This window comes from Ambystoma mexicanum, chromosome 10 (genome assembly GCF_040938575.1).
Source record: "Ambystoma mexicanum isolate Mex_15411 chromosome 10, UKY_AmexF1_1, whole genome shotgun sequence".
In the NCBI taxonomy this organism is placed as follows: Eukaryota; Metazoa; Chordata; class Amphibia; order Caudata; family Ambystomatidae; genus Ambystoma; species Ambystoma mexicanum.
In genome coordinates, this window is record NC_090932.1 from 1,458,887,553 (window position 1) to 1,458,899,291 (window position 11,739).

Sequence of the window (11,739 nt, forward strand, 5' to 3'; positions counted from 1 at the left end):
AGACGGAAAGAGCGGGTACGTTCATGCCATTGGAAATAAGACGGCTGCCGAATACAGCCCCACCTTAATGTTGAATATCAATGGAAGTATTGTAAATGTTATGAACTAAGATATACGACAGTCTGCCACACGGAACCATGTTAAAGAAACCTGACATGGACATATATCCCTATGCATCAAGCACGCTGCTTCCCTGTAAAGGAATGTTTTGAATCAGTCTGCTCTTACAATGATTAACAACATACATTGTCAATTTCTCTGCTTTAAGGGGATGTACCGGGTGGGAGTATTCTAAGTTTCAAGTCTGGTATTAAAATGGGCATGGCGCATATTATGTACCAGTTAATTTATATATACAAAGCGGAATGTATGTATGTATGTGTGTGTTTGTCCGGCTATTCAAATCCACACTGTTGAACCCACGTCTGTGTTGGTTATCCCTCTGATATGTATTACTACTGTATACAGTTTCGAAAGTGTTTATGAAAGCATTTTTAAAGGGAATGAAACTAAATTTGTTTTTATCACAACACTCCAAATATGGGGAATGACAAGGTTACAGTTTACAAGTTCATTCACATGAAGAGAGCATAATAAATCGATCTTTCTTGGACACTTTCTCAAATGTGCTGAAGCTATTGAATGACTGAAACATGCAGCACAAAAAACAAACATTACTTGGAAAAGCTCCATCTGATGCAAAGCGAAAATCAATATCGAGCTTCTGAAACAAAACGGCAGCACAACTTGCCGACCAGAGGACACAAGCAACTTTCTCCAGGGCAAATAAGATGCCAGAGCAAATTGAAGCAAGACCTGCCGACATGAGGACAAGACAAACATCCTCCAGGGCACATGAGACACCACTCGATCAGGACACGGGCAACGCCGGATACCCCAGCTAGTGTTTGCAAATACCTTGAGTGTAAAGAACATCGTGGCAAAGCTGTTTCCCTCATTATTCAAGGGACTAGGGAAACCAATCCAGGTCCACATCAAAAAAGATGCCAAACCGATTGCTCAGCATTACAGAGGAATCCCTCTGAACATTCAGGCTCAAGTGGAAGAGTTTGTCATTACTCGATCAGGACCTAATTGAACATATGAAAGGACCGACCCCTTGGGTGTCCCCAATCATCCCAGTGCCCAAAAAGGAACACCAGCGGGTTGGGGGGGCTTGGGAATACACCTGTGCGTAGACATGCGTAGGCCAAGTCAGGCCATTGAAGGGGAGAGACATGTATCCGCCAGAATGACAGACATGATGCACCCTTTGCATGGTGCCGAGGTGTTTCCAAAGCTGGACCTCCTATAAGGGCTATCATCAGCTCGAATTACACCCGGAGAGTCGCTATATCGCCACATTTACTACCCTCGTAGGGCTGTTAAGATATAAAAGAATGAGCTTTGGCATCTCATCAGTGGCAGACATTTTACAGAATGCGATACATTAAATAATTCAGCACATTCCCCACTGCCTAAATTACAGCAATGATATTCTAATATTTGGGGCCGTTCAAGACGCACACAATCACATGTTGAGAGTCTGCATGGCATTGGAGGAGGCAAATGTAATGCGCAACAACGTGTGAATTCAGTAAATCCACGCTAAAGGTTTTTGGACACATCAACTGAAGACCTTCAGCCAGATCCCATCAAGGTACAGGTACTGGTCATGACACCCACGCCATCATCAATCTCTGCTGTCCTGTCTTTCCTAAGCATGGCCAGCTACTGTACAAGGTATCTAAAGGACTTTACATACGTCAGCACGCCGTTGAGGTTGCTCACAGGAAAAGTGCAAGAATTCCACTTGTCTCGGGATTGTGAGGACGCGTTCACCGAGATCAAGGCACACATTCCGTCAGCTGAGTGCATGGCAAATAACGACCCTGAACTTGAAACCGAGCTGACGTGGACCCAAGTCCTGTCAGATTAGGGGCCATTCTGTGGCAGTATACACTAGGATCAACATCTCCAAGGTGCAATGTGTCGTATGCCCGTTGAAGTCTCTCTCTCTCTCTCACTGAGTGTGCTTATTCACAGCCAGAGAAAGAGTCTGTGTGTTGTATGGGTGTGCAAACATTACCACCTCTTTATGGAAAAAAAATTAAGATTGTGATGGATCATCAGGCACTCGCCACCATCCATGGGAAATCTAATGCAAAAATGCCACCCTGTATTGCTTGCTGCGGTCTCTGTCTGCAGGAATACAGTTTTGACATTATACACAAGGAAGGAACAAAACCATGCTGACTTCCTGACCAGATTCCCGCTGCCAGCCAAGGAAAAAGCGCTGATCAGTATGTCAACTACATCATCTGTAATGCTCTTACAAAGGCTGTGAACTTGAAGGAAATCCTACAAGAAGTGAAGGATGTCCTGCTGTCCCACAACAAGGAGAGGGTCCCGACGGGGGAGATAGCGACACGTCTTGTCGGAAGAACAGAAGGCGGTGCAAACGTTTGCCCTCATGAAGGGTGAGCTGTCTGTGTCATTGCAAGAACTCTTGCTAAATGAGAACAGGTTGGTCATCCCTGTGTCCCTACAGGATCGGATGATAGACCTTGCGCATGTCAGACACAAAAAGACAACTGTGGACAAACGCATGATTCCCCAAGATGGATGCAATGATTGCATAGTGCGCAAGTCTGTCGTGTCCCGTGTGTTCCCTGAACCTCTGAAAATGACAATGCTTTTGAAAGTGTGGGAGGAAGATGCTGTTAACCTGTTTGCTCCGTTGACGAATGGCAAGTACGTGTTAGTAGCCATCAACGAATTTCATAGTACCCCAACGTCCATTTGGTGTCTTCCACAAGTGCTCATGCTGTTATTCCTGCGCTTGACAAAATGTTTGCGGCATGTGGGGTTCCTACCACAGTAAGTCTGACAACGGGGCTCCATTCAGTGGACAGGACTTTGCCCGATTTGCTGGACATCTGGGTTTTCAACATAGGAAGGTCACTCCCCTTGGTCTCAGGCAAATGGCACAGCAGAATGCTTTATGGCAAATATCAAGCACATTCTACAGGTGTGCACTCTCACAAATAGGTCATTCATGTAGACCATCTTAACTCTTCTGCGAAACTACCAGAACACGCCCTGCACCACCATGGGTGCGAACACGCCCTGCACCACCATGGGTGCGTGTCTGTCAGAATTGATGTTTGAAAGGAAGATTCAGGCTTGTTTACCCCACATACCTGCGGAACAAGGAGATGACCCTAACAAAGGTGAAGGGATCCATGGTCTCAGCAGAGGACGACGAGTACTCCATTACTCAGAATTCCTCCTCCTTCAAGAGAATTTACCCAGGCATGGCTAGCATCTGCGAGGACAATCCCGAGTATGAGGATACTGCCTCTTCGGAAAATTGCTCTGATTGCATGGACGGAGATGTGGACACGTCCGACACCAATGGCAGTGAGCCGTAGCTGTGCCGAGAGACTTGTGAGAAGGCCAAGGAGGTGGATTGAAGAAATGGAATGAAATGTGTTGGTGTTGATTTAAGTGGGTGGGGCGTGTAACGTTCTAGTGTTTGGGAATCAGGCTTGACTATATTGCAATAGCCTCCTCCTAAATCTACCTTCTTCCACTCTGAGCACCCCCCTTCCAGCTAATCCAGAATACGGCAGCAAGACTTATCCTTGGCCTCAAGCCCAGTGACCATACCTCCCCTGCCCTAAAAAGTCTTCACTGGCTCCTGGTTGCTTTATAGATTAAATTCAAATCCCTCTATCATCCACAAGGCTGTCTGGGGCTGGAGATCGCACTATTTGAAACTCTCTCTTACTAAATATTCTCCCTCTAGACCTCTGCGTTCCTCTGGCACCAACTCTGTGTGTAAAGCATTTTGCTAAACGGAGGGCAGGAGGTTGACCGCTTTTCTCAGCTGGCTCCCTTCTATGGAACAGCCCACCCTCCCTCTGCGTCTTGAGCAGGACTTTCTTAATTCCAGAAGCTCCTCAAGACTTTCCTCTTTACCTCCACCTTCCCCCCCCTTCTCTCCTCTGCTAAGCTCACAGTTGCTTTGTTTGGTGTCCAGGGCCATTATACATCTTTGTGGCCATGACCTCCCACACCAAATCGCCCCCAGCTTCTGTCTATCCTCACCACTTGAGTCGGCACACCCTCCGTCCTGGAGGCTCACACTTACCATACCTTGCACTTCATCTGTTGCTCACCCATGGGCACCCCAGCACCTACCCCCAGGGTCCCCTCAGTTCTGCACTTGCACGTTCTGGACACTCACAAGGCATAGTTGATTCATCCTTTTTTCATCGCTTTGAAACAGAATGTACTTGCTCTATAAGCGCCTAACAAGCGAACAATAAATAAAATCCTGTCCTGTTTCTCTGTTTGGGGGAAAAAGACAGGAAACGCATCATGTGGGAAACCAGTTTCAGTATCCTGTACACAAATGTTGAATGAAGAAGTAGCAGAGCAACTCTCCCGAGTGGGTCTGTTTGTCTAGGGAATCTCCTCGTTTTGACACAGTCCGCCAAGCCGCTGTCAAACTTGACCGAATTGATATCATCCACAGTTATTCTGGGCAGCCTTATATAATGGTTCAGCTTGCAGCACCGTTATTGGCGGATACAAACGCAAGCAATTCAGACCTGGTTCCACCCCAAAAAGAGCAGTCCAGACACATTACTTCGGTACGCGATCACAAGCAACCTTATATATGTTCTATCTTCTTTGACCGTCGGAGATGAGCAGTGGAGTAACCAGGTTGGGAATCTTCGGCACGTTGCGTGTAAAACTACTTTGTCACCTTTCCAATGCGTTTTATACCCACTTTCTATAGGGAAATGCAACTAACTTACTTGAAGGCATTTTTTGCATTATTTTCAAGCCATCAACTTTCCTCTTTACAATTCATTATTTTCAGGTGTGTTCATGTGTTTTAAGTTTTAATTGAAGCAAACCTTCAACAAGCTAAATGAATGAATTGGTTTGTTGTAAGTGGTCCTGAGGCAGCAGTCCGCGAGCCAGACAGCTACTTCCTGGTCACATGATCCCTCATTCGATCAGCTGCTTTGGGTTGGCAGTGGCAGGGAGGGGAAAGCCCAGAGAGGATGCAGGGAAGGGCCAAGGGCAGCAAGGCCACAGGATGGTCTGTGGTAGCTCCATGGCAATCCTCTGACTGCAAGAGGTCTTGAGGCAGGTGTGAGTCCTAGCTCTGCTGCCCATCAGCCCTATAGCACTCTCCTCCTCAATGTTTTGAAGTGTGCATACCTTGAGGATTCTTCCTTACTACTTCCTTTCAGTTTCCTCCACCACTATGATTTATCTGCACCTCATTGACTCTTCTTCACTGTCTTCTTCCTCAACCCTTCCCAGGTTCATTCTTTTGTGTCTTGGAGTTCACCTCTAGGTCTTTCCTTCTGCTACCTCACCTATATCCGGGCAAGACTTGTCCTTTTCAGCAACCTCCTTCTCCATATCACTCCTCTTGACCACTCGCCAACCTCCTGTTTTTCAACTCCTTTTGAAGACTAACCATCTACTGTCCTCCTGATGTATACATTTCTCTCCTCTCTCCTTCTGTTGTTCACATTCTCCTCCTCTTGACAACTTGGCGATCTTCCTGGATTTCACCTCCACCTCCTCTTGAGTAGTCTCTCACGCTTACTCTCTTCCCTCCTGTCACCTGCTCAATATCTCTCTCTGCTCCTTTGCTCTCCTCCGACCAGGTCCCAACTCTCTCCTGCTCTATCCTCACTCCCCCGCAGTGCTCTTAGTCACCACCCCTCGTTCCAGTCCTGGCAGGCCATTCATAGGTAAGCTTACAATGGTTCTGTTTAATCTGTGTGGCTGTTGGTAAGGTTCCCATGAATGGGTGGAGCAGGATTGCAACCTAACTCAGGCGTGGGCAGTTCTGTGGACTCGTGTTGCAGAATCACAGCCAGATTGATTCAGGATTGAATTCTCCATCTTGGAATTACATTCCCCGGGTTTCTCTACAGCTCTGAAGGGTATCCCTTTTCCAAAGCTGCACACTTCGTGGGACACTACCTGCTGTCTCCAGGCCTCCACAAGGTGATGCCAGGAGTGGGAGTTCACAATCGCAACCGCTTTTCTCTACATGACAATTTAGAATAATCGGATCGTACGATGTTGTGTATGTTTAGAAGGTGGTAGTGTTGATGGCTTTGGCAAGCCTATTCCCCTGGAAAAGATATTTCTAATGGGATCACGCTTCTGTGTTTTATGCCACCCACTGTATCTTTACCAGGGGATGGTGGCACTGGCCAGGGCATTCTCCCAAGGCAGTTGCTGTCCCAAGAATTGCAACCCAATTGGTGGCACCCTGCCCCCTAGGCCACCCCAACAATCGACCCAAAAGGCAGGGGACTTTGTCACTCAGTCTACCAGACGCTGTCCACCAAGGTCTGGCTACCTGTTTATGGAGGGCAGGTCAGCAACTGAGCAACCAGTACATGCTGCTATGCTGTTGTGACTGCGTGAAAGTGAAATGGAACGCTGATTAACCTGTGCATCTTTTCTGTAGGAACATGGATGTAGTGCCACTCAGTCTCATGTTCTCAGTAAATGTACAATTTTGGAAGCACCATGTGGGTGGATCTCCAGTTAGATTTGCACTGAGTGTGCTGGAGAAAGCGCATGGTGCTGCAGAGATATATTGACAAACAACCTTGCAGTGCTATGAACGTGTGTTGGGTGAGCAAGTGCCATGTTCATTTGCTGGGTGACCAGCATTCCTCTCCACCCCCCCCCCCCGCCCCTTTCTGGGCCCCAGTTCAGCTGCATTTGTTGCACCAAGGTAAATTACACCGCTGTAGGATAAGTTGTCACTTGGGACTGTAGGTGATGCAGGACCAGAGTTTATTCACGAAGTATCTTGCACTATTACCTTGAGTGTCGCCTTTTCCTCTCCTCTCCTCTGCCTGAGAGAATTATGTATCACAACACTCTTAGCTACCTGTAGGGCGTTCATCTTCCCTACGCTGTACGGGAGTATTGCCATAGCAGGGCAGTTGTTCGCTGCTGCTGCCCCAATCTGACGATGGAGAGTGTTTGATGTAAGAGTGATTGGAGGGTTGGAGGTCTTTCTACATTTAACTGCGGTTTCCTATTTTATTTATTTATTTCTATCGCGCCGCAGCCCGCCGGCATCAGGGCGCGTGCACTCAGACACAGACAACCAAAAAGGAAACGAGATGGTCAGTTCATAGTAACCACAGGTGGATCATTTATTTAAATAGTAGCGTTTTCAGGTTCTTTCTGAAGATCAGAAAATTAGTTTCTAATCCTAGGAGGTAGGGAAGTCCCCAGCATTGGTGTAATGTGGAGGACATCTTGGTTTGGTCGCCATGGAGGAGTGTGCAGTTTCATGAAGTCTTGCACTTTTTCATAGACCTTATATTTGCATTGCTCGCTTAACGCTGCATGCTTTTTGCACCATTAATGCTGCTTGGATCCCACATTTTTCCCCTTTAATTCTGTTCTGTTTCTTTTATATTCGCTAGGTCCCGCTTTCTGACCTGTTGCTCTTCAGATTCTGCAACACTTGCACAGCTTTCAGACTCTCTGGCTTTCACTCTAATGCAGTTACATGACATTTTGTGTTGCATCTCAAGACGTCTGGGAGACCCTTTACATATGTTAACCCTACCATCTTTGCTTTTCATTTTCAGTTAGTCTGATGGAACACTCCACATTTTGATCCTTTTCAGATTGTTGGACCTAACATTTCTTCACACTTTTATTTGTGTAATGTACTAATCCATACGATATACTGGAATAGTAGAAATGGTAATTGAGCCTTACAGGTCCCTTCCAATCATGTGTACATTGTAATGATAAATCATGAGATTTGAGCTAAAAACAAGTCTGGACTCGAATCCCTGTTTTAACCCCTTCCTTTCTTGCCTTTTTCCTGAAGGTGCACTGGGGCTGTTCTGACATGAAGCTGAATGAGCGCTGCGTGATGTACTACGGCATGAGCAGCTCTGCTGCGGATAACACTGGCTTCCTGTACAAGAAGAGCGATCGGAGCACTGCCTACCATAAGCGCTGGTTCGTCTTGAAGGGTAATATGCTGTTTTATTTCGAGGACAAGGAAAGCAAAGAGCCCTCCGGAGCCATCATCCTGGAGGGCTGTACCGTGGAGCTGTGCGAGTCTACCGAAGAGTACGCCTTCGCAATCCGTTTTGAATATGCCAAATCGCGACCCTATGTTTTCGCTGCTAGCAGCCAGGCCACCATGGAGTCCTGGGTGAAGGCAATCTCCAGGGCAAACTTTGACTACATGAGGCTAGTGGTGAAAGAGCTCCAGAAACAGCTGCAAGACTTGCAGCAAACAGGTCTGGTGGCCCGGGGCAGAGTGGCCTGCCACAATAAAAAGCCAATTTTTAATTCCGAAATCCTACCTCAAGCCATTGATCCGGAACCCCAGGAACAAGTAGTCCAATCTTACAGCACGGTAAAAGAAAATGGCTGTGCGGTGTGGAACAACACAAGCAACACGGACCCTATTCCTAATGGACATGTCCTGACCGCCTCCTGGGAGGCGGCAGCACCATCTCCTGGTGCCTCGGAGGAAAACACTCCCCCGCCTCTGCCTCCCAGAAGGCGAAAGAAATGTGGACTCCCCTCTCGAACAGCACAACTCCAGCCAAACGGGCCCATTCCCCCGGGGACGCTTCCTTTTTCTAAACTGCACGACTGGTTTGGCAAAGAAATAGTTGCGCTCAGGAGCGAGTGGCTTGAAAGGCAACTGAAATGTGAGCAGTTATGAGTCTAAAAGGACCTGCTTTATGACCTCATGGTCAAGAGATCAGTCATCGTGAAGCCTGTGGCACCTTCCCCGCTGCCTACCTGTCATACTGTGGAAACACCTTATCACGGGACCTGTGCTGAAGTCCATGAATGTCACTCGAATCTGAGAACTGCTGCCGCACTTCTCTTGTTTGAGGTCCACTTCTGGAAGCAGAATGGTTTAGGGAGATTTGTAAACGCTAATTGTAGGAACGTGTGAAAAAGTTCACCAGTACTGATGGTGTAAGGTTGTACAGTTACCGTGCACTTGCCTTTGGGCTTGAAAGTGGGGGGCGGGGGATGCGAGTTTAGTTCTCATTGATCCCAACCGGGATGGGTACAGTACGCTATGCCAGACTGTGGACTGGATATTTAAATGTTATCAGTTCGTATATCTCTGCCTTTAAATCAGCCAGTAAATGAGGGCGTGGGTGTTACTGGGTCACCTTTTCTGCAGAGGAACCACCTTCATAACCCGGGGTCGATTGGAGAGCAGAGCAGTAGATCCATGAATTTTCAGAAGTGGGCATTTGGGTCAATCCTACATATGGCGGCCACGTTTTGTATTTGGAGCACCCCCTAAAATCTTTGACTGCTCAGTGGTGAACGTCTCTGGCCCATGCCTGCCTTCCATTCTGAAATTGGTCAGCACGCTTTCGTCCCCACTCCAGCGTACTGCAAATTTACAACCTTGGCCCTTCTACTTGGGGATCGCCAACGTGTTGGAATACTCTTGCTTTGCCAAGGAAATGGCCATAGACTTGCAATTTTATTTTTATATATTTTAATGTGTCAAGATTTTTTTTGTTGCAAAGATCTGTTTTATTTTGTATCATTAAATGGGTACATAGGCACACCACCCTCCTGGCACACCACCCTCCTCACTCTAAAGAGCACTTATGCGTGTTGTTTCTGTAGTCATGTGGTAACAACATCTGAGTTCGTGAGAATGTCCATTTTACACCGGTGCATGTTCCTGGACCTTTAAAGTAGGATTGGCTTAAAAAAATATTGATTAATTGTATGGAAGAACCATGTACCTTTACCAGCGTCCACAAATCTGAATCCCGAACTACAATCCTGTTTAGGTGTGTATTATTTTAATATGCAGAATAACACTAACAGCACTTGTGTCTCCCCCCACCCCCGTCTCACTGTGCCAACACAGCACAGCAATGCCATATAGCACCTAACCCTATTGACAATTTCGACTTTGAAATGGGCATTTGCGTGGGTTGCAGGAGGGGGCCCTGGTGACATGTGAACCATCCTGTAGTTACTTGCCAATAAGGAAAGATTGAGCTGGGGGTAGTGCCATAATTCTATCAAAGTAAACTTGGATCAGTGGTTACAATAGTACTTGTGGGGTTCCATGTGTTAATTTCCCTGAAAAAATATTGCATACAAAAATATCGCCATATTTTTGTGGTGATATTAAGACATGGAACCTGTGGGGGACACTCCCACATTATTTTTAAAGGAGCAGGGTACATACACCCCTGCTCCCAAAAACCCCAAAAATGATCACCCCCAAAAAAATATCGCCTATGGCCGTTCCAGACGACCATATATACGGCGATATTTTGCTGGGGATAATATGTAGTGATACCACTTGTGGCCCAATTTGAAAACCAGTGCCATCGAATGGATTCGTGATTGCTTTTAGTGTTGATATTATTTAATAAAGTTCACTTGTTTCAATAATTTGAACACAACCCTGTACCTTTTTACTTCCTGAGCCTAGGCCATATTGCAGAGTAGGCAGTAACCCTCTGCCCAGAAACGGGCATTCCTACCACTGGCTTTTTCCTTACAGCCGCCCTTTGTTGTTTTTTCTTTAACCAGACAAGAAAACAATGACAGCGGTACTTGGGCGACGATCTCACCAACATGAAGAAGCTCCCCTATGGGCACCCCTGTCCTTGCCTCTACACTGCATGTCCTGTCTCTATCACAGAGAATGCAGTGCAGCGAGAATATCCTCGCGTTCTCAGACAAGCAATGAGCTGGTCTCCAAGGTGCTAGTGTTTCTGCGAGGGAGGGAGGGAGGGGACACCGCAGAGTTGCTGTGCAACCTGTGGCTTGTGGGTGTGTCCATGGGAAAGGTCTACGGACCTGCCCTTCTCAGTGGGACATGCCAGATAACCGCCCCCCCCCCCTTCCACTGCTCGACTGCTGCTTTCCATTTTCCCCCCAATCCACTCAGGGGGAATAGCATTTTTGTAATTCCAGTTCTTCAAGGCTTTATCGCCCAATATCGGTTTGCCAAGGATCCCGTTTTAGTCACCATTTTCGCAGCTTGGCCAGTGCGGGCTCAGCCTTGTCGCAGTATGTGTTTCCCCCCCACCCCTACGCAGGGCTATTCCTAGGATTTTCGTCAACCTACAAAGTACTATTTCTCTACCTCTTTCCCTGGCAATTGGGACACATTTGCGGCTTGCGGGCCAATGAGGTCCGTACAGTCGCCATCTGTCTGGTGGCACTCCGGACTTACCACGGTCTATTTCTTTTCGGTAGACTCGCCCTGTTTTCCTACTTGTTGCCACCGAAGTCTGGCCTTGTTGCATTCCTGGAGTCCATGTTTCCTTCAGTAGGTACTTGGTTGTATCGTTTTATAAGTGAATCATTGGAATGGCCATAGCTTAGAAGAAATATTTAATAATGGCCGTTTTATACAAATAGTACTAACACAGGTCTTGGAAGTGCCTTTATGATCCCATGAATAAAATGTGTCTTGAACGTATACGACTCGTGCTTTTGTTCATGTTTGTATGAAAATGCACACACCTGTTTCACCGGCATCTGTTAAGGAAATGTACTGCCCATGCAGCCTATGTTTCTAGGTAGATGGTGGCAACCACAGTACTCTGGCTGTTGTAGAAATAATGGACATTTTGCACACGTTTGCTCCACAACTCAAGGGAAAGTGTATTTTTATGGATGATCATGTGG

The 11,739-nt window shown here is 46.9% G+C and overlaps 1 protein-coding gene across 1 annotated transcript in view; it reads left to right on the plus strand.

Moving 5' to 3' along the window:
- The window catches only part of PHETA1 (PH domain containing endocytic trafficking adaptor 1), a 103,850-nt gene extending 92,320 nt beyond the window's left edge, over positions 1-11,530 (plus strand). The window contains exon 2 of the mRNA XM_069619529.1: positions 7,913-11,530. Within this exon, the coding sequence (XP_069475630.1) occupies positions 7,934-8,767 (834 nt within the window). The 5' untranslated portion in view covers positions 7,913-7,933 and the 3' untranslated portion in view covers positions 8,768-11,530. The remainder of the gene's footprint in view (positions 1-7,912) is intronic.
- The last annotated feature ends 209 nt before the right edge of the window (positions 11,531-11,739 follow it).